At 58.1% G+C, this 20,892-nt stretch overlaps 2 protein-coding genes across 4 annotated transcripts; both read left to right on the top strand.

The window, feature by feature from the left end:
• Positions 1–239: 239 nt before the first annotated feature.
• PRDM8 (PR/SET domain 8) lies at positions 240–4,117 on the top strand. The gene is given in 5 exon segments (XM_066318239.1): positions 240–412; positions 1,805–2,025; positions 2,247–2,478; positions 2,683–3,506; positions 3,508–4,117. Coding segments are annotated over 4 exon segments (1,836 nt in total). The 5' UTR covers positions 240–412; positions 1,805–1,806; the 3' UTR covers positions 4,069–4,117.
• Positions 4,118–9,289: 5,172 nt separating this feature from the next.
• Positions 9,290–17,760, top strand: FGF5 (fibroblast growth factor 5). 3 transcript variants are annotated; one of them, XM_066318237.1, is made up of 4 exons: positions 9,290–9,908; positions 10,017–10,366; positions 14,107–14,210; positions 17,234–17,760. In XM_066318237.1, the coding sequence occupies exons 3-4, from the start codon at positions 14,181–14,183 to the stop codon at positions 17,567–17,569; spliced, it is 366 nt and encodes a 121-aa protein (XP_066174334.1). In that variant the 5' UTR covers positions 9,290–9,908; positions 10,017–10,366; positions 14,107–14,180; the 3' UTR covers positions 17,570–17,760. The 3 variants fall into 3 exon arrangements, with proteins under 3 accessions (XP_066174334.1, XP_066174335.1, XP_066174333.1); XM_066318238.1 differs by lacking the exon at positions 9,290–9,908 and having other exon boundaries at positions 9,996–10,366; XM_066318236.1 differs by lacking the exons at positions 9,290–9,908; positions 10,017–10,366 and adding an exon at positions 11,524–11,836.
• Positions 17,761–20,892: the final 3,132 nt, after the last annotated feature.

The following is a 20,892-nucleotide window of genomic DNA, read 5'->3' as shown; positions in this document are numbered from 1 at the left end:
CGCCCAGCACCCCTGCAGGGCCGAAACGGAGCCGCGGCCCCAAACTCGCCCGCTGCCCCGGCAGAGGGTCGGTGGGGGAACGCGCCCCGTATTTCCCACCCCCTTCCCCCTCGGTGCCCGGCGGCGGCGGATCCAGGTGAGGGGCGGGCGGGCGGCGAGCGGGCAGCCCCGAAGGGGTTAACGGGAGGGACGTGGGCTGTCACGCGTCATTGGGCAGATTATGTGCAGCAAACAAAAAGTGTGTGTCTGCGTGCCAGCCCCTCACTGCACCGGGTCCGTCCGCACCGCGCGCCTCCCGCTCCGCCGCCCGCACGGCCCGGCCCGGCATGGAGCGGCGCTGAGAGCCCGAGGCAGCCAGCCCGAAGCCGCCTTTGTGCCACTGTCGGGGCGAGGATTATCCCCACCGTCCCTGGTGAGTACCGGCGGAGGGGCCCCGCCGCTGCCTGCCGGCCCCCGCCGGCCCGGAGCGGGAACAATGTCGGGGGTGGCCGTGCTGCCGGCGGCCCTGCCCGGGCTGCGGGGACCGCTGGCGGAGCCTCCGGGAGCGGCCCCGGCGCCGCCCGGCCCGGACAAAGGGCGGCCGGCGGGAGGCAGCGCCGCGGGGCCGGGGGCGGCCCGGGGAGCCGGGGCGATGCGGCGCCGTGGGGAACTGCACGGGGCCCGCCGCCGCCGGGGCGAAAGTTCGGTGGGGGCCGCTCGCTGTCGGTGGTTTCGTTTGGCGAAATTAATCCTTCGGGGAAGGGATGCGTCGGGCAGCGGCGGAACGGGGAGGGCGCCGGAGCGCTTCCCCACCGGCCTTCGTTCCCGGGGAGGGGCCGGGACCCCCACCGCCGCTCCGGGGGGCAGGTGATGCCCCCGGCGGTGCGGAGACCCTGCCGTACCCCGAAATCGGAGTACGAGCGGCGGCTCGGCGGAGCCGTGCCCGGTGCGAGCGGCGGCAGCCGTCAGCAGGCGCACCGGTCTTTTCCCGAGCCGGCCCCAAATGACGGATTTCGATGGCAGATGGGGAAGGGGGAGGCAGCCGTGCTCTAATCTGGTCAGGAAGGGAGAGGGCAACGCAGCCGGGCGCGATGCTCCCTCCTCGGCCTCGGCGCCGCCGGCCCCGCACCCAGTGCGCTGCCCGCGCCCCGCCAGCTGCCCGCCGCCCGCATCCCTCCCCTCATAATGCGCGGCAGCCGGGGCTCACCCTGCTCCATAAATAAGCGTGTCGAGGTAAAAATAATTACCTCTGCTTGCTGCTTTTAATTAAAATCTCGGAGGGAAAGTGCTGGATTATGATAATGAGCAGCCATACGTTCCCCTTGTCACGCAGAGCGGGAGGTGAGCTGACACGCAATCAGCGTCAATGACAAGGCACTGAAACCCACCCGCTCCCCCGGCATAGCCCGCAGCCCGGCCCGGCTCCGGGGGTGGCCGGAGGGAGAGCCGGCGCCTGCTCGGGACGGGACGTGGCCGGTGGGATTACTGCGTCCCTGCCCAGAGCCAGCTCCGCCGCGATATCTAAAAAAATAAATCGCGACAGAGTCCCGGCACCACGCCTCTGCTCGCAGCTCCTAGCCTGCTTAAAATATTTTTTCAGACCGAAGAAACTGCTCGCCTGCCTTTTTTTTTTTTCCTTCCTTTCCTTTTTTCTTTCTTTTTTTTTTTTTTTTTCTTTTTCTTTCTTCAATTTTTGGAGTTTTTTCTTAATGTTTTATTTAATAATTCAAGTCGATTTTATTTCGTTTTCCGGGGCATCCCAGTGTACCGCTGAGCAGGATCCAGTACGGTAACGGCCCCTCTCTGTCCCTCTCTCGGCCCGCAGGGATGGAGGACGCCGGCGTCCAGCGGGGAATATGGGACGGGGATGCCAAGACGGTCCAGCAGTGCTTGACTGACATTTTTACCAGCGTTTACACCACGTGCGACATCCCGGAAAATGCCATTTTCGGCCCCTGCGTCCTGAGCCACACGTCCCTGTACGACAGCATCGCCTTTATCGCCCTCAAGTCCACCGACAAGCGCACCGTTCCCTACATATTTCGGGTAAGAGCCGCTTGTACCCGGGCCCAGCCGCTCGGCACGTCGGTCGGTGCCCGAACGCGTCTCCGCCGCGGAGCGCGGCTCGGCCCGGGGAGCCCCCGCCGCCGGGAGGCTGTCCCCGAGGGCAGAGCCGCGCCGCCGCCGCCGCTCCTGCTGTTGCCTGGCTCCGTGCTGTCGGTCGGTCGGTCTGTCTTTCGGTCCGGTGGATTAACGCGGGGTTTCAGGTGGACACGTCGGCGGCCAACGGCTCGTCGGAGGGGCTGATGTGGCTGCGGCTGGTGCAGTCGGCGCGGGAACGGGAGGAGCAGAACCTGGAGGCCTACATCAAGAGCGGGCAGCTCTTTTATCGCTCCCTACGCCGCATCGCCAAGGACGAGGAGCTGCTGGTGTGGTACGGGAAGGAGCTCACCGAGCTGCTGCTGCTCGGCCCGGCCCGGGCCCCCGCCCGCACCAACGGTGGGTGCCCCGCGAGGCCGCCCGCCGTCTCGGGCGGGAAGAAAGGAGGGGATCCCCGCCGCTGGGGGGAATCGGGAGGCGGCGGTCGGCTTCGGGATCCCCCGCTCCCGACCCCCAAACTCTCGGCGGATATAATATCCCGTCGGCGGCCCCGGCTGACGGTGCTCTCTTTCTCTCTCTGTCTGTCGTGCCCGCCCGACGCAGGCTCGCCGCCCTTCGCCTGCCCTGAGTGCAGCCAGCGCTTCCAGTTCGAACTGCCCTTCGCCGCGCACCTCCGGTTCCGCTGCCCCAAGAGGCTGCACGGCCCCGACACCGGCCCCGCCGCCGAGGCCGCCGGCGTCAAGGACGGCGCCGGCAAGGAGCAGGAGCCCGGCAAGTTCGGGAAGCCCAGCGGGCCGCCGCACCACTCCTTCCCCGGGCCCGACGGCGGCCCCGCCGCCAGCACCAAGCCCTCCACGGACTTCCACAACCTGGCGCGGGAGCTGGAGAACTCCCGCGGCGGGCGCGCCGGGTCACCGGGGCGGCCGGCGCCCCCCGAGGGCGGCCCCGAGGCGGCTGCCGGAAAGCCGAAGCGGCGCTTCCCCGAGGAGGAAGAGCGCGGGCCCAGCGCGGCGCGGGGCCGCTTCCCGGCGGAGCGACCGGGGCTGCCGGCGGCGCCCAAGGAGGAGCCCGGCTGCGCCCCGCAGCAGCAGTACCGCGCCGCCGGCTCCTACTGCGGCCTCGAGGAAGGCGGACGCCTCTTCGCGCCTCCCAGCCCGGAGACCGGAGAGGCCAAGCGCAGCGCCTTCGTGGAGGTGAAGAAGGCGGCCCGCGGTCCCGAGCCCGACGGAGGCCCCGAAGAGGGCCCAGAGCGCAGCTCCCCGGGCGCAGGCGGCGCGGAGCCGGGCCTGTGCCCCCGCGGCGGTGCGGGGGGCTCGCTGGCCGCCCGCCTGGACGGTGGCAGCCCGGCGCGGGGCAGCGCCTTCAGCACGGTGCCGCAGCTCGGGGCCGGCCCCGGGGGGCCCGGCGGCGGCGGGGCCGAGGAGCGAAAAAAGCGCCTTCTCGCAGCCCGCCCGCTCCTTCCCGCACGTCCCGCCGCTGGTGCTGGGTCCCAAGCTGGGCGGCCTGGGCGAGCCCTGCCCCGACGGCGCCGCCGCCCCCGCCCGCCTGTACGCCGCCGAGGCGCTGGCCGCCAAGCTGCCGGGCGGCGGGGAGGCGGCGGGCGGCGGCGGCGGCGGCGGCGGCGGGGGGCTGCCCAAGCAAAGCCCCTTCCTCTACACCACGGCCTTCTGGCCCAAGAGCTCGGCGGCGGCGGCGGTGGCGGCGGCGGCGGCTGGGCCGCTGCAGCTGCAGCTGCCGTCGGCGCTGACGCTGCTGCCGCCGTCGTTCACCTCGCTGTGCCTGCCGGCTCAGAACTGGTGCGCCAAGTGCAACGCGTCCTTCCGCATGACCTCGGACCTGGTCTATCACATGCGCTCCCACCACAAGAAGGAATACGCGCTGGAGCCCCTCGTCAAGCGCCGCCGCGAGGAGAAGCTCAAGTGCCCCATCTGCAACGAGTCCTTCCGCGAGCGCCACCACCTCTCCCGCCACATGACCTCCCACAACTAGCGGGGACACCGCCCCCGGCCCCGGGACCCCCGCGCGGGGAACCCCCACGCCGCCCCCCTCTCCCACCCTTCCCGTTCGATGCACGCGTTTCCACTGTCCGGGGAGGGGCGGGGAGGGCAGCGGGTGAGGAGAAGGAGGTGAAGAAGAAGAAGAAGAAGCAGAAAAATGAAGGTAAAAGTAAAATAAAACAAAACAAAAAAACCAAAAAAAGAAAAAAAAGAAAAAAAAAAAAGAGAGAAGCATCGGGAAAAAGAAAAAATCAAATTACTTAAAAAATACATTTTTAAAATGTCATATATTGCAACATATTGATGCATTTGTCATACGTTTCTACTTAAATTATTAAGCACTTATGGTTTAGATGTAATAATAATTCTATGTCAGGGTAAATTTTTATTTTGGATATGAAGCTAAGGGCGAGGGGAGCGCGGCGGGGCCGGCGGGCGGCGGGCCGGGGTCCTGCATGCACTGGGCGCTACCCCCGTCTGGCCCAGCCGCCCGCGCCCCTTCCCCCCGAGTGTCACTGGTGCCCGTGGAATGGAGTCTCGGTAGTTCCGTGTTAGCTTCCCCTTTCCCCTTTGGGTTTGTTTTGGTTGTTTGTTTTTTTGGCTTTTTTTTTTTGGTTTGTTTTGTTTTTCCTCGCCCCTCTGGAAAAAAAAAAAAAAAAGATTTATTAAACTTTATAGTTTATCCAGGTATGTTGGATGCTTTGACAATAAATGACTTTATTTTCTTCAAAGCAGCTGGACGTTAATCGATGCGAGGGAATGGGCGGTGATGGAGGGTGGGCCCTCGGTGGGGACGGGGCCCCCGGCCGCGCCCGGGCCGCAGGGAAGGGCAAAAGAGAGCGACCACGCCGCCTCTTCTCTGCGCTCTCCTTCCCTGCTCGCCTGCCTTCCTTCTGCCCCTCCGACATCTGTCCGTCCTTCCCCCGCGCGTCTTTGCTTTTGTCTGGCATTTTATTCAGCCTTTACCTCTCTCTCCCCTTCATCCTCTTTCCCTTCCTTTCCTCTTCCCTTCGTCTTCTGGGTCGTCTTTAATTTCTTTCATTTTACCTTCCTTTTTCTTTTCGCCTTTCTTTTTCTTTCTGTGGTTCGATATTTTTCCCATCACACCTCTTCCAGGAGCCCGTATTGCTCCCAACCCTTGCCGGGCTATTGGCGGCCCCCGGCTCGCAGGATGGGAGCAGCCTTCCCTGGGGTGACAGGACCCAGGGAATCCTCCAGCCCGCACAGGGCACGGAGTGCTTGAAGGGGCCGCGGTGGGTCCCTGTGTCCTGGTGCATTACCGGGGTTAATGCGATGGCATCGCAGCCAGGGACACGCGGGGGGACCGAAGAGACAAGGGGGATACCCCCGGGCGTGAGTGCACAGCCTGGTCCAAAGGGCACCGCTGCGGTGGGTGCGTTTAGTGCCAGCCCCGCGCGCTTTGGGGGACGCGGGAGGACACTGGGGGCTTTAGCAGCCCGGGGATATGTCGGGAAATGGAAACCAGTTTCCGCACACAGGCTGGCATCACCCTGGTACCGAGGCTGTGCGTGGCTCAGCAGATCACCGGCAGGGAAAACAGCCCAAAGGAAGGCCGGAGCCCACGGCAGAGCGTGAGAGCCCCACGGCGTCACGTAAATGGGGCCCAAGTGCCAGCGGCATCCGCTGCCATGGAGTTTGGGGTTTGCACGGAGTACCCGGACCGGCTGCAAAGCCTTTACAGCTCCTGGGGAACTGTGCCTGGCCTTCACGTAGGACAGCCTAGGAAAGTCCCTGCCACGGACAGTCCAGCTTCCCGCTGATGGTGCTCACCCTCTCAGCGCACCGACCCCGGCACCAGTGACCCCCAAGCCACGCCGGGAGCCGAAGCGGCTTCCCCTGCTCTCACTCCTTGCCTCGAGGATGCGCAATAGCTTCACCTGCTGCCCTTAATTGCGGGGGCGAGACATTGATTATCCCGTGGATTTTCCTCAAAAGCGGTGCCACCCCTGGGCGCCCGTTTTTTGAGGGCTCCCCGAGATGCTGAGACGCGGCTCCGGGGGACGCGGGCGGGCCGCGGGGATGCCGGGGGCGGCAGAGGCGGGTGGGCACCGCCATCTAGTGGGGCCGCCGCGGGGCTGGCGGGTATCCTCGGGGCCCCGGCGGGCTGCTTCCCTGGGCGTGATGCTCCGGACTCCTGTAGCGCCGCAGCTTCGCTTCTCCAGCAGCCCCAGGCCGGCTTTGGGGCCGGCTCCTTCCCGCACCCGGGCAGGTTCATAGCGGTGTTAATTGTGCTCTCCCTGCACTTGTCCTAGGGCTGTTAGAGGGATGGTGCTTCCCCCGCAAGAAGGTGCACTCGGGAACCCAGCACACACCTGCAGGTTTCAGAATCTCTTCCATCTGCCCCAAATATTTTATGGCCTTTCACAGCCGTGCAGTGTGCTGTGCCCCTGCCCTGTCCTGGCAGCATCCTGCAGCACCTTGCTTCCTATGTGTTCCTTGTGACTCTCAGAAGGCACGGTGCTAAGCCCCAGGACTTCTCCCATTGGTTTTGGATCAGTTTGCAGCCAGCCCCCTAAAAACACTGTTAGACAGGGCACTTGTGGTGCAGCAGGTTCCTGCCTTGTTACTGCCACACAAAGCTCACGCTGTTTCTCTCTATAAGAACAAAAATCTACAGACTAGTGGTCAGGAAATTTAATCCAAGACTTCGTTTTGGTAAAATCAGATATCAAACTCCTAAGTGATAAATTAAAACCCAACTAATGGTTCTTGCACAAGCAGAACATGCCATAATAAGGGCAGGCACAAGCCCACGATCCTGTGGAGTAGGGTGTTGTATAGAGGGGTTCACAGGAGTTCCCCTTGGGCCATTTGGGCTCAGGGCTTGGCTACAGCAGGTCCCTCACTCCCCAGAGCCATGCTGGCTCTCCTCAGGTCAGCATGAGTACCATTGCCACGTACTGCTCGTTTGTCAACACTGCTACTGCTGCATGGGAAACAGAAAGGGAATCTCCCTCTCTTTTTTTGTTCCTTGTATTTTTTGTCTTTTTATTACTTTTTCTTCTTCTTTTTTTTTTTTTTCTTTTTCCTCCTTTCTTTAAATGTCTTTCCTTGTCTGTGGCTGATGCTGTGCCGTGTCCCTGCATGACACAGAAGCTGGCTGGGCTGTGGCACCAGCTGGCTTTTTCCCCATGCAGGTTCCTCACCCGGCATCACAGCCCAGAAAATTCAGTGCTAGGGCACTGCATGGGTGTTTCTCTGGGACAGAGCTGCCCCTGTGAGCCCGTGCCAGAGCCCACAGACTCAACTGCCTCTGAAACCCACCCACAAGGAGCATCTTCAGTGTACTGCAGAGGAACAGTAAGTAGGAGCTGGGAATAAGGACAAGCAGGCTTCAGATTTGGAGAGCCCCTTCCCTGTGCCCTGCAGCACTTGAGGTAATCCTGCTCCATTTTACCTCTAGCTGGGCCGCACTGCAAATTATAACAATGATGATAATTCCAACAAATCCCGATATTAATGCTGTTCCTGGGGAGCAGAAGGCAGCCATTGCACCCACAGAGGTTTCTCTTTGAAGGTGCAGTAGTCAGGCAGCCACGGGCAGCAGACCCACAGCCTGGGAAGGTTTGGGCTGGAGCTGGTGGTAGCTGCCTGTCTCGGTGCCTGATCCTGTCATGCCAAAGCCAGCAGGAGCTGTGCCTCTGGCTCCACACGGCAGTAGGTTTGGGAAGGGATCATCACCAGGCAGTTGGACACAGGCACCTGAACCCCTCGTCAGCATGGGCACAGGCTGTATGGAATGTCACATCAATTCTTTTCCTTAGGTCTGGAGAGAGGTGTACAAGAAAGGCTTTTGCGATGCAACCTCTGAGCATCCTCGCAGCGACCCCGCAGAGGCCGTCCCAAAATCTTTGTGCTGAGTTTTCTGCTGCACGTGGAGATGCTGAGCAGCGTGCTGGACAGATGGAGATCTGCTGCCCGGCTGCTGGCACTGTGTGCTGCCATTGTTGCGAGGAGGCTGAGCTCCTCTTCGCACAGTGTCTATCTATAGTCGACCTCTAATTGGTCAAAATTAGAAAATCAGCTATTAGGATTTCATTGCAATATCCAGCTCTTGAAAATGCATTGTTCAACTGGGGATGTCTAGGAAAGGCTGAAATAGTTCCCTTGTTTTGAAAATCATACGAGCTGTACAGTATCTCTTCTCTATTTTCCCTGCTGCTAAGGTCTGATTTGGAGAGGGGAAAGAACTGACTTCTGAAAGTACAGAACGTGTTGATGATGGCTTTAAAACAAATACACACAAAAACCAAAACAGAGGGCGAAAGTTTCTGTGAGATACAGTGTTGTCCTGTAGAACGCTGGAAATGCCTGGCATGCTCTGAGCTTTATCCAAAGAGATACTGCTTTTCACTTGTTAGAATTTATTTCCTTATCCAGGCTTGTGAGATGGCTTCTGAGTGATCTTGGAGACATTCATGCCCATAGGGGCATGTTAACCACTTGCATCTCTGCTTCCCACAGCACCTGAAGGTAATAATCCTCTTAATTAAATAAGATGAGAACAATCACCTTAATTAAATTAACCTGTTCTAATGCACTTTCTCCTGGTAACATGTTTGGTTTTGCAAAGCTCCTCAAGTAGCCACAGTTCTCGTTCTTTCGGGAGTAGAGGCACTTCCAGAGGGACTTGCAGGATGACCTGGGGACCAGTCACCTCCCTTCCACTGCGGTGAGTCTCCTTCAGACACATCCTCATTGCAAAGGTTTTGGTCTTTTTTTTTTTTTTTTTTTTTAATTTTTTTTTTTTTTCCCAGGCTCTTCTCACTGGTCTCGTGTCTCTCCTGCTTTGCCTCACTTATTTTTAAGTGGCAATTAAATGGCACCAGGCTGATGTTGGGAGGGGGGAGTGCTCCTGCCATGCAACTTGCAGGCCCGGTGCTCTGCAGCAGATCAAACAGGCTCAGAAGAGTCTTTCTCATCTTCAAATGGGAAATTTTACACTTGAAACCCAGCTTATCCATTCCATTTGCTGAGTTTTCTCGGTAACTGAGCCCTGAATAATTTAAATAACATAACATCAGCATTAGGCTTCCTTAGCTGCTGTGTGTGTGAGGGTTGCTACTGCCAAAGGCAATTACACACAATTGCTCCAGGAAGTTCACTATTACATCTACTTATTTATTTAGATTTAAACCTCGTGTTTGGTTTGGTTTTATGCTGGTATTTTTGGGGGCTCTTTTAATGTGCTCCAGGAGCACCTGGAGTGTTTAAAATTGATGTGTCATGCAGGTAAACAATCAGAAAGCACCCAGAGGTGTTCAGGCCATGCCCAAAACATTGCTTGTGAGTTCTCAGAGTTTCACAGCGGAGGTGAAAATGCACCGTGTGCCACAGGGACTTGTGTGAGTCATTTCTCCACAGTGAAGGTGGTTGGGTATTGCTCTGATGGAGACAAGGGAGTCCCCAGTGAAGGGCGATGCTATCCTACAGCTGTCCCATTCCACAACACAGAAAAGAGGAGTACAGGGAATGAGTGACCCATGGGCTCTGCTGCGTCACGGTGCCCCCAGAAAGGTCAGGAACTTGCACTGCAGTGGGGTTGCCTCCAAAAGCAAGTCTTGGACACCAGCCTGGGCAACCCCACAGCTGGCTGGTGTTGCCTTCTTGGTGGCCACACCCCTCAGGAGTTTGAGTTTTCTGGGAATTCTTCACTGGAGGAGAAAAACACAAGTGTGAGTGAGCAAAAGATGCCTGGCAACCAGGATGGCACCAGAACTGCTTTTGGAAACTGTGAGGGTGGACAATAGGGTCTAAGTTAGGGAGGCTGGACTTGCTAGTGAACCTCTGGGCACAGAATCTTTTCTAATGGTGAGTATCTCTGGCCCGGGCACGTGGGTGCCTCCTTTCTGCTCCTCTGCCCAGTCACCCCCAGGATGGTAACCATAAACATTTTTTGCATTCACCTTTAACTGTCAGCGGCAGAAGTGGTTTCTGGTCTGCTGACCCAGATGGAGAACAGGGATTTTGCTGCCGTGATCCTGTACCAACTGCAGCCTTTACACCAAGGTGCTCAAGAAGAAATCCTCCTGGAGCAAGGTGGCTGTGCCTCCTTCAGCTGTGCTGATACGGAAAGTCTTGCGTAAACCCCGCTCGAGAGGTTAAGGAGTCCTGTGGGTCCTCATCCTCCTCATGGATCTGGATTTGGAATCAGTCTGTGTGTGTGTAATTCAAGAGGAGGTGGGTAAGTGGAAGTCATGGATTTTGCCAGGCTAACCACTACAGCTGGGAGAAGTAAACAAGATTTGAGTGCCCTGACCTTCCTTCAGGTATGTGTGTCTATATATAGGGCTGTCTATGTACACACGTCTATATATAATGTGTGTGCATATATATATATGTGAGAAATGGTTTGAAATTGCAGCAATGCTGTGAGATCATCTGCTCGCACCAGGCTGTGCCAGGTGTCAACCAGGCTGGATACAGCTCCTTAAGTGCATGTCCCTCTCTGTGCCCCTGACCTTCAGCTTCCTTGGGAGGCGAAGGTCACCCTCCGACGTGCCACCGGCTCTGCCTCCTTCCTGCCGAACCCGATCCCTGGGCGCGTGGCCTGGGGGAGCCCGCCAGCCAAAGCACCCCTGGGAGGGCTGAGGGGCGGTTCCTAGGTGGGATTTAGGGTACAGCACCGGCTGGCAGGAGCACTGAGTGCACGGAGAGTGGGGCGGAGTTGGGGCTGCACGCCGTTTGGCCCTCCTTGGCTTTTGTAGAAGTGAGGTTTTCCCAGTGGCTTTGAGGGTCTGGGGCGGCCCTAGGAGCTGAGAAAAGCATAATCCGTGTGGAGTCGTGCCAGGGGGATGGATGAGCTGCTGCTGCGCGGTCTCCTCCTGCCCCGCGGTGCTGTTCAGTGGCTGTCTGTGTTTGGGAAGGAGCAGGGCCGCAGGTGTGTGGGTCACCCTGACGGTGGCGGGAGGCTGGAGGCGATGAGCCCCCTGCCCAGGAATGGAGAAGGATGTTGTGGACCTACAAGCCTGCTTTCCTGCAGGCTGCGAGATGCCACTGGGAGCTCGTGATGGGGACGCTCCGTTATCCCTAAGGGCTGCTCTCGGGCCAAGCCTGGCCCCGTGAGAGAGAGAGCGAGCGCCTTTGCGGTTCGGGGGGTTGTCCCGAGCCCCCCGCCCGAGGCTGCGCTGGGCGTGCAGCTGCCGTGTCACCCCCCGAACCCCAGGCGGGGGGCTGCAACCCGAGCCCGTCCCCCGGGTCCCGCAGCCCCGCGGCCTCGTCCCGGCGAGAAGGACAAGTTAATTCCCAGATAGATGCACCCCGAGCCCCGCATCTGCCGCAGGGACGGGTGCGCGGGGGGAGGGGGCGTGGGGGGCGTGGGGCCGGGCACAGGTGCGGGGCCGCCACCCGGTTATAAATAGCGGGGAGGGGCGGCCCGGCTCCCCCCGTGCTCGGTCCCCCGCTCCAGGGCTCGGAGCGGAGCGGGATGCGGCGCCCTCCCTCCCTCCTCCCGCCCGCCGGCAGCATGAGCCCGTCCTTCCTCCTCCTCCTCCTCCTCCTCGCCCTGCCCGCCCGCGCCCGGCGAGAGCAGGTGCCCGGCGGGGCGCAGCGGGGCCGTAACGCCCCTGCGTCTTCCTCCTCCTCTTCCTCCTCCCCGGCGGCGGCGGGGCCGAGCCGCTTCCCGCGGAGCCGCCCGGATCGGCGGCGGGGCCGGCTGTACTGCCGGGTGGGCATCGGCTTCCACCTCCAGCTGCACCCCGACGGCCGCGTGGATGGCGCCCACGACGCGAGTCCGCTCAGTGAGTGGGGCACAGGAGGTCTGGGGGGCTGCTGCGCTCGGGCCGGGGCAGTAGGGCTGAGCATCCCTATCCTTGCGGTCTTTCCAGCCCCGCGGGGGGTGACAGAGCCCCTCGCTCCTGTCGCCCTCACCTGGGGTGAGCTGCAGCCCTGGCGGGCCCAGGAAGGGGCATTTGGGGTGCCGGGGGGGCTGTGGTCTGCGGGCTCCCTGAGAGCTGCCTGTTTTCCTCTGGGAAGTGCCACCTGGAGGGTCGCCCTGCCCAGGAAAGTGAGTCCGTGGGGATGGTGTGAGAGCACGAGGTCTTCACTCCCAGCACAGCCCCTTGCCAGGCACCTGGGGGAGAAGATGCTGCCCCTTTTTGGTCCTGTGGGACTTTTCTTTCCCTCTCTCTGCATTCTCATTCTCCCAGCACAGTGATAGGATATATTCAGTTTAAAAATAGGACTGAGGCTGACGTTCCCCTGAGAGAAAGCTGTGCTAACTCATGGCTTATCCTCTGGTCGGAGTTGCCATGATATCCTGCTAGAGGGAATGAAATGGCAGGTGGGGATGAAAAATCACTTCAAGAGCCCAAGGGCTCGGGCCCGAGGTGACCCTGGCAGTGTGCGTCGCTCAGCTGTTGGGAGCATTCACGGAGCAGCCGCCACATCTGCCTAGGACCAAAGAATTTGGGGCCCAGACTGTGCCTTGACCCCACGAGGGAGAACAACCCCCGGGCAGGAATGCTGGGAGCCCAGGAGCCCAGCTCAGGGCTTCATGGGCACAGCAGGCATGTGGCCTGGAAGGGTTTGGAGGATGGATAGGAAAGCAGGACAGCCACGCCACGGCTGTTTTGGGAGACGGGTCTGGAAGGGCTGGCAGAAGTTTGGTGCTACAGCTGTCCTGTAGAGACCTGAATTATGCGCAGTTCCTTCCTCCTTAACCTGAGCTATCCCCCCGGAAAAGCCACAGCGATGCCAGCTCCGCATGTCGAAGCAGAGCCAGCGCTGGCTGGGGACATGTGCTGATGAGGGGGGCTGTACTGAGGTGTCGTGGTGAGGAGGCCTGCAGGAGGAAGAAGTTGGCTTTTGGCAGGGAAACCCCAACTTTGGCCGCTGGGAAATACAGCTTCACCCTGGGCAACCCCAATAAAGAGGAGGATGTCTGCCACGGTAGCAGGGCCACCCCACAAAAGGCAAGAGGTTTAGGGGTGCCCTTGGGAAGAGCCAGATGTTTGACAAGGTAGGTTGTCTTGCTGCAATGGGCCTGCAGACCTTCATGGTTTGTGGCCCATTGGGTGAGTGGCGTGGCAGCCCATAACTTCCCTAAAGTTCCCCCCAGGCCCTTGGTGCTGGGACTTGGGTGCCTCAGGGAAATGTGCTTCCCCCTTAAAATAAACATGGGAAGTGGTGATCTGATACCCAGCCTCGGAGGATTTAACATGGCTTTGTGTTTGCTCCTGGCATGTTAATCCCACAGCCCTTTGGGGGCCAGGCGAGATGCTCGGCTGGCTCCTTCCTCTGGGGCTGCAGAGCCGCTGGGGCTGCAGCCGGGCAGCACTGCCAGTTCCCCAGGGCGCAAAGGGTACACCGGGGACACGGTGCTGCCCCCCCGCTGGCAGGGGCTAGGGGGACGCCCGGCCCTCTGCTCGAGTTACCTCACACCGCTTGGGGAGATGACGTCTTGGTGCTGTTACTGAGGGATGCTCGGAGGTTGCAGTTCTTCTGTCAGATGAGTCACAGGTCCTGCCTTCCCCGTCGGGGCCCAGAGCCCCCATGGTGCTCAGAGAACTCCCATTTCCTCTGTGGCTGGGTCGCAAAGTGCCACGTCCCCCGAGCTCTGAGAGGACGGGGTGTGAGGGAGCATCCGCAGTAGCTCCTGTCCCCTCTGGCTTGTGTGATACTGACTTGCCGAGTTCTGTGTCTGCAGGATGAGCAACTCTGATCCCAGCAGGGTGGTGTAGGTACAGGGGACTTTTCACACACCCTTGGGAGCGGTTTCCCTAGGGGTTAGCTTGTTCTACCACAGCCCAGCCAGGAATTGTACCCCCAAAATGGAACTTTAAAAAAGCCCCAATTCTCAGCCGCCACCCTGTATCCATCCCGGAGCGGATGGAGGCTGCTCTGTGAGGCGGAGGGATGGAGCAGGAGCTGGGTGGAGCTAGGCAGATAAGGAGCAGGGACGTGGGAGAGGAAATGCAAATCTATCAGACCGAGTTGTATTCATTTTTTTTTCTCTGTCACACCGATGTGAAAAGAACTGTGATTTATTTTGGGATTTCTGTCATCCTAGGTATTTTGGAAATATTTGCTGTGTCTCAGGGGATTGTAGGAATACGAGGAGTTTTCAGCAACAAATTTTTAGCGATGTCAAAAAAAGGAAAACTCCATGCAAGTGTAAGTAAACCCCACCCCCCCTCACCCCTTATCAGAATGTGCTGTTTATTGAAGGCTTTGTGACACCTCCACGCGTCGGCACAGCGACAGTCCCAGGCAGGGCCCTGGTGTGGCAGTCCCCCAGGGCTGCCAGACAGAGAGGGGACAGGTGGAGCTGAGGTCCCCCCAAGCCCACCTTCCTGCTTAGTGCGTTTTAACCGTGCAAAGTGGGCCTTTCTGTGTGCAGTAGGGTACTTGCATCAGCAGAGCCTGTTCTTTGAGCACGGCTGGGTTATTTTTAGCCACTTCTCTGCGGCAGATCGCACAGAAGGGTTTAGCCAAATGTCTCCCGGCGAGCAGCACGTGTGGCGCCGGCAGCCCCGGGGCTCGGGCTGGCTTTGCCCTTGGAGACAGAGGACCCTGCAGAGGCTCGGGCAGGTGAGGTCCAGACTGTGCAGGTATGCTGCAGCTAGAGTGGAAAAGTCCTGGTAACTTTTCTTCGCAGGATGTTTTCCCGAAGGCTGAGGTTTCCTGCAGGTCTTGTTATATTTTTTCCAGCTTTTCTGTGTCCAGTGAATATGTAAGTTGATTTCACTGCTTGTTTCAACCCCAGGATGTTGCTTCCCTGTTTCTTGTTGTCAGTTCCAGAGTTCATTTAAACAAACACAGTAAACACTCCTGTGCTTACAGGAAAGTCAGTGCCTTGGGAAGGTGTGTAATACACACACCACCCCAAGAAGGACATTTTTAAGGCAGCATCCCATCCCTGAGGGTGGTTCCCAGAGGAGCCTGGTCAGGGCTGATGGCTAGGGGAAGCAAAAAGGTGGCTGCCCACCCCGCCGTTCCAAGAAAAACCTCCTGGTTCCAGAGCAGATGTCATGGATGTGCTTGCACTGCCTGAGACCACCGATCACTTCCAGGGAGATTTATGAACTTGCCTCTCTCTCCCTTTTAAGTCTTTTTGGAGTGTTGCTCCAGACTCCTATTGATTCTTAAAGGATGAGCATGTGCTTGCTTATTTTGAAAAATCAAGTAGGAGCATGAATGGTATGTAGAAGAAAAGGGGGATAGTTCCGTGAAGGAAAACATGAGGTGAGAGCAGAGGGGCAGAGCAGGAGAGGGAAAGGAAAAGGATGGAGAGGAGAGAGAAGCAGGCAGAGCATGATTGCCAGCCCACCAGAGCCTTCCTTCCCTTCTGGTGTACAATGGGCCTCTTATCTGAGCTGAAGCCTTGATTTATGCCCTGGCACAGGCAGAAATCAAATCAAGCTTTGTTGGTGCATGGTTAATTGTTGACACACAAAGGGCAGGGCCCTCAGTCAGGAGGGTCAGGGCAGGGGTGAGGACACATGATGCCCTGTTCGGGTGAAAGCCGATAATTTGTAGAAACTTGACCCAAATGTCTAAAGATTGCTGGACTAAACAATGCCAATAATGCAAACCTGGCATCTGTTGTTCTTTTCTGCGCTGGCAGGATTGAAGTTATTTCATAGCCTAATGAGTTCTGAGCAGTACAAAGCGTGTCCTGTGCCCGTCACTCAGGGCAGCACTTTGATATGGGAGTCAGGCCGGGGACTTCATGCTGAACCACAGACAGAAGTCATTCCTGCAGGAATTTGGGCTCCTTCAAAACTCGCTCTCGGGCTCGGCTCCATCCCAGCTTGGTGTTTTACAGACGTTCTCCTCCTCTCTCTTTTCTTATTTTTTTATGCCAGCTTAATTAAATTACTGAGTGGTTCATTTTTAGAGGCACCAGCTTCAGAAAATGACAGTTATCCTGGCAATTATCAGTTGCCTGCACAGATGGCTTTTTCCTCGTTGATAAATCCTTGCGCTCCTGTTTGTCCATTTTTAGCACAGATAGGGTGGGAGGGGTGTTGTGCCTGTCCAGCACCGACCCCAGGAGACAGATTTACCCCAGGTAGTTCTCCTTTTCCAGGAGTTGCAACAAAGCTGCATTCCTCGCTGGGGCAAATCTCTGCTCAACTGGATTTTGAAATTTAATTGACTTCAGGACTGCTCTTGGTGATTGTCTCTGGAGCTCTGCAGAGCAAATCCAATGCCAGCCACATGCTGTGGCTTCCCCGCCTGCCCTATGCAGGAAAAAATGCCTTTTCCAGACTGGAGCGGTGCAGTGATGAGCTGAGAGGCTGGGATGTGGGGAAGTCTGACAGGATCACGGTGGGGCAGCTGTTGATGCACTTCCCAGGGCAGGGCACTTCCCTCCACATGTGGGATGTCCTGCCTGGGCACTCCCATGCTCACTGGGGCTTCAGGGAGCTCTAAGGCTCAGCAAAGCCTTGCTGGGGCAGGTGAAGGCCTGTGTGTGTGAGAAACAGCGAGGAGGGTGTATGAAAGACAAGGGAGAGCAAAAATGAGTCGTGGAGGCAACGTCCCTCAGAAGCAGCGAGCTAAAGAAGACCAAATTCCAAGTCCTGTGGGGTAAAATGTCCATGGCAGGTTGTGGGCTCTGTCACTTGTGCTGTAAGGCTCAGCTTCTTTGGTTAAATTTGGGCTTTCAAACACTTTTCTGGTGGTTACAAAGCCCTGCTGGGGGTTTAGTTTTGTTCTTGGTCACTGGTTTCTAAGTTGGAGAGCTCTGTGTCAGTGGTTTGGAGGTGCTGCTGTGAAATTGAGCTGGGGAAGCTTTTAGGGCCCCGGGTACCATGCCCACCATCAGGCTGAAGTGTGGCAGATTCGGGAGGGGCCACCAGAAGCTATAGCCGGGGGTCCCAGGGCCCTTGGCACATAGGGCACAGTGCCGGGCTCTGCTCTTTGGTTTTGGAGCGCCTTTTCTGGAGAGAAGGGAAGGGCACTACTAGGGCAGCCCAAACCTTTTTTTTCCAAGAAAGCCCAAACCTGGGTGGCAAGCTGCTACTGAAGTATCTGCACTGGGGGTTTTCCAAGCAGTCAGGTGCGGGTGCCCCGTGTTTCCACCCACTCCTTAGGGCCTGGTTTTGGGGGACAGCCCAGCTGGCAGGCATTAGGGGCGGGGGACGGGTACCACCCAGCCTTTGCGAGCGGTGTCCCCTCTGTCCCCGCAGGCCCGCTTCACGGTGGACTGCCATTTTCGGGAGCGCTTCCAGGAGAACAGCTACAACACCTACGCCTCGGCCGTGCACCGCAGCCCCCGCTCGGGGCGCCAGTGGTACGTGGCCCTCAACAAGCGGGGCAAAGCCAAGCGGGGCTGCAGCCCCCGCGCCCGGCCCCAGCACGTCTCCACGCACTTCTTACCCCGCTTCTGGCAGCCGCAGCCGCCGGAGCTCGCCTTCACCGTCGCTCTGCCCGAGAAGAAGCCCCCGCCGCGGAAGGTCGCCCCGTCCCCGCCTCGGAAGAGCCCCGGCCCCGTCAAGTACCGGCTGAAGTTCCGCTTCGGGTAGCGCCACGGCCGGGATGCCGGCGCTGGAGAGACCGGGCACCGGGGAGCTGTCGGCGCTGACCCCGCGGGAGCCCCGTGTGTCCCTCTGCAGATGGACACGGAGGAGCTCCCAGGTGGCCGTGCCGGGCTCGAGGTCTTCTCTTAACCTCACAGGCTGGGCGGCGTCCCCAGAGAGAGGCGTGTGGTGGGATGAGCAGCCAAAGAGAATTCCCGCGGTGAACTGAAAGCACTGCATGGACCTCGGGTTAGTGTTCGGTTGTTGAAAGAACTTGAAAGGTACCTCTATAGCGAACATATTTTCTTACCTTATTTTCACTAGTGACTCCTTTTGACAATCATTTTCATACGAGAGAGATGTTCAGAGCCAAGCGGTTTTGTTTGTTTTTCTTGCATCTCCTTCTTGCTGCACTTTTTCCTCTGACCATACCTCAGGCACCTTATACGAAGGTCTGTCCCTTTCCCTTCTCTTAGAAGCCAGCTCTTCCCTTCCACAAATAAAACAGAGACCAAGCCTGCAAATTCACTCGCCTTATCCGTGGTGCGAGGTGGTCTTCAAACCCTTTGTTGGCAATAATAGATGTGTGTATATATTTTGTGAGGGTTGCAGACTTGGGATGGGTGGCTGTTTGCAGCCCACTCCTTGTGGTCTCTCCCGTTCTTCCCTGGACAGCTGGAGGAGCGAGTCTCTTCCTGTCCATCCAGGTATGGATTTGATGCCTGCTTTAAAATACCTCTGCCGTGGTGCTGGGGCATTCCTGCTCCCTGGAGGAGTCCCTCCACAGGTATCCCCACAGGATAGGGATGCCTGTAGCCCCCCAGGTGCCCACTGGTTTCATCCAACAATTTTTGCTGCTGATTTACTTTATCGCTCTTAATACGTTTGCAGAGGCAGGGAGCAAGGTTTTTATTTTACAGTGAGTGTGACGATGTGGCAATAAATGCTGTTACAGCTGCTTGTCCCTTCGGGAGTGTTTTCCCCCCAGGTTGTTGGATGGCCCTCATGTTGAATTGTTTCTCCATTGTGGTGTGATCTGTGGAATAGTTGTGCATTTGGAGTTTGTAATCAGTGTTTAGCAGTGTTGCTGTAAGTACAGGCACTGGTAGCATTGAACCTCACCGGTGAAGCCTTAATAGGAGCCCAGGTGGGCTCAGGTTGGCAGAACCCCTCAGGACCTGAGCCCTACCAGCGTCCAGCAGAAATAATTAGCCTTCTCTCCACGTCTGATTATGGTACAAATTGCTGATTCCATTGGAATAGTGGTTCTTTCCCTTTGTCATCCTTCTGGTTGCCCCTGGCCAGACATGCATGCTCCACGTATGAGGATGGATGAGGACGCTGGAATAAAATGGCTGTGTTTCATTTTATAACCTGGCTGTGTGATCTCTTGCTTTGTCTGTGCTTTCTTTTCTTCCCCTGAAGGGGGGGGTGAGGGGGGAAGAGTGCTGCAAAAGTGGCTGCTCCACGTGTTTCTGTTAGATTGGGGTTGGCCAGCAGGGTGTTGGTGTAGAGCAGAGCTGAAGGGATGTGTGTGCTCCCTCTGCTGTGCCTCCCAAGCTGGGATGTCCTGGGGTGTCCCTACCTATGGCTCCTCTGGGGCAGCTGTTTGGACCTGGGTCAGGTGAGCAGGAGTGTCCCGCACTCCCCGTCAGTTCCAGCTGGACTGTCTGACTGTGCACGGATGAAATCCAAGTAATTAGTGCTCAATCCATCTCAGTGAGCTAATGGAATCAGAACCTTTGCAGGTGCTGCCCCAGGCCAGGTGTGTGGAGATCCCTGGGCAGGTAAGGGAGAAGGGAATGTGCTGGTCTTTCTGCCACAGCATTGCCTCAGAGGAAAAAAGGTATTGGTTTAATCTTTTTTTTTTACAGAAAGCTCTTCCAGGGGAAACAAAGCCCAAAAGCTGATGTTTTGCTGTTGTGGTAATAATTAAAACATCGTCATGCTATTGAAACAAAGAGGTCTGTGCCGGGGGTGAGCAGCTCCAGCAGCGAGAGCAGGATCAGGGAATCCAGCAGACACCCCTGTTCCTGTCGGACACCTTTCTTTAAGGGAATTCACTGGGCTGGCTCAGCAGCAGGGGACTGAAGGCCTGAGAATATGGTTAATATCTCTTTTAAATTTAAATATTAAATTTGTTGGGGGGAGGCGCATTTTTTTCTGTTTTTCTTTTCAGCCACCTCAGAGATACTGTTGTGGTGCTGGGGAAAATAAGCTGGAAACCAAAGAAGCTAAAGAAGATTCCCAAGTTTCTTTCCAGACATTTGCCACCTTCAGAGGGGGCACAAATCTGCCTGGAGCTGAGGAAGGGGATGTGTAGGGAGTGCAGTGAGCTGGCACTGTCCCCCAGATCCCTGGTTTTGGAGATATTCGTTGACATTCTGAGAGGAAAAAAGCCTTCCCATCCTTTTCCACTCCTACAGTCACCCCTGCCAGGGGTGTGTCTTGTTCCAGATCCCCAAAAAGGATTTGCGTGTGTCCTGCACTCCTGAATGCGCGGCTTGGAAGGAGCATCCTTTAGCAGGAGCGAGAGGAAGAGGATTTTGTATGAAGCCGGCAAGTTTGGGCAGGTGAGAGAAGAGAAATGACCAAATATAAGAGTTGAAGGGTCCCTTAGGGTGCCTCAGGGGTCTCGGGGAGAGTTGAGGTGGGGCTGTGACCAGGGCAGGGTGTGCGCAGCCCCTCTAGCACCGAGAGGAACTCCGAAGGTCCCTCCCGCGGGCGGGCCCGGCCCTCGCAGAGGGGCTGAGGGAGCTCACCGGGAGGGGCTAGGGCTCCGGGGGCCGCCGGGCTGGGCTGCGGCTCGGCTCCCGGTGCCCGCGTTCCGTGCGGGGCTGGTCGGCGTGGCCCCGCTTTCCTGGGGAGCGATCCGCCCGGCTCCGGGAGGGAGAGGCGAGACCCTGGCAGCCCCAAGCGAGGGCTGGAGTCCCCGACAGCGGCTGGCCGGGAGCGCTGAGGGGCTCTGGGGCTGTGCCGAGCCGGGCGTCAGCCGGAGCCAAGTTAAACATTCCTCATAAAGGAGCTGGGACACATCGTAACAAAACCCACAGTAAAACATCTCGGGCTCTCCCGCCCAGCCTGTCCCGTGCGCAGCTCTGGCTTTTGGGGTGTTTGCTGCTGATGTGTGTCCCCCTTGGCAGAGAGTCAAAGAGTTTGGTGCAAACATCTGTCCCGAGGCAGACCTGACAGTGGGGCTGGCTCCGGTGGGCAATGACAGCCTTTTGCTGGTCCTGCCCCGATTTTCAACCAGAAATCCTGTGCAGTGCTTATGGACCGCGGTTTTGGCGCTGAATCGTTCCCAGGAGCGCATCTACTTGAGCGAGCCG

The sequence above is a fragment of the Sylvia atricapilla genome, chromosome 4 (genome assembly GCF_009819655.1).
Source record: "Sylvia atricapilla isolate bSylAtr1 chromosome 4, bSylAtr1.pri, whole genome shotgun sequence".
Taxonomy (NCBI): domain Eukaryota; kingdom Metazoa; phylum Chordata; class Aves; order Passeriformes; family Sylviidae; genus Sylvia; species Sylvia atricapilla.
This window is presented reverse-complemented; position numbering and strand designations above follow the sequence as displayed.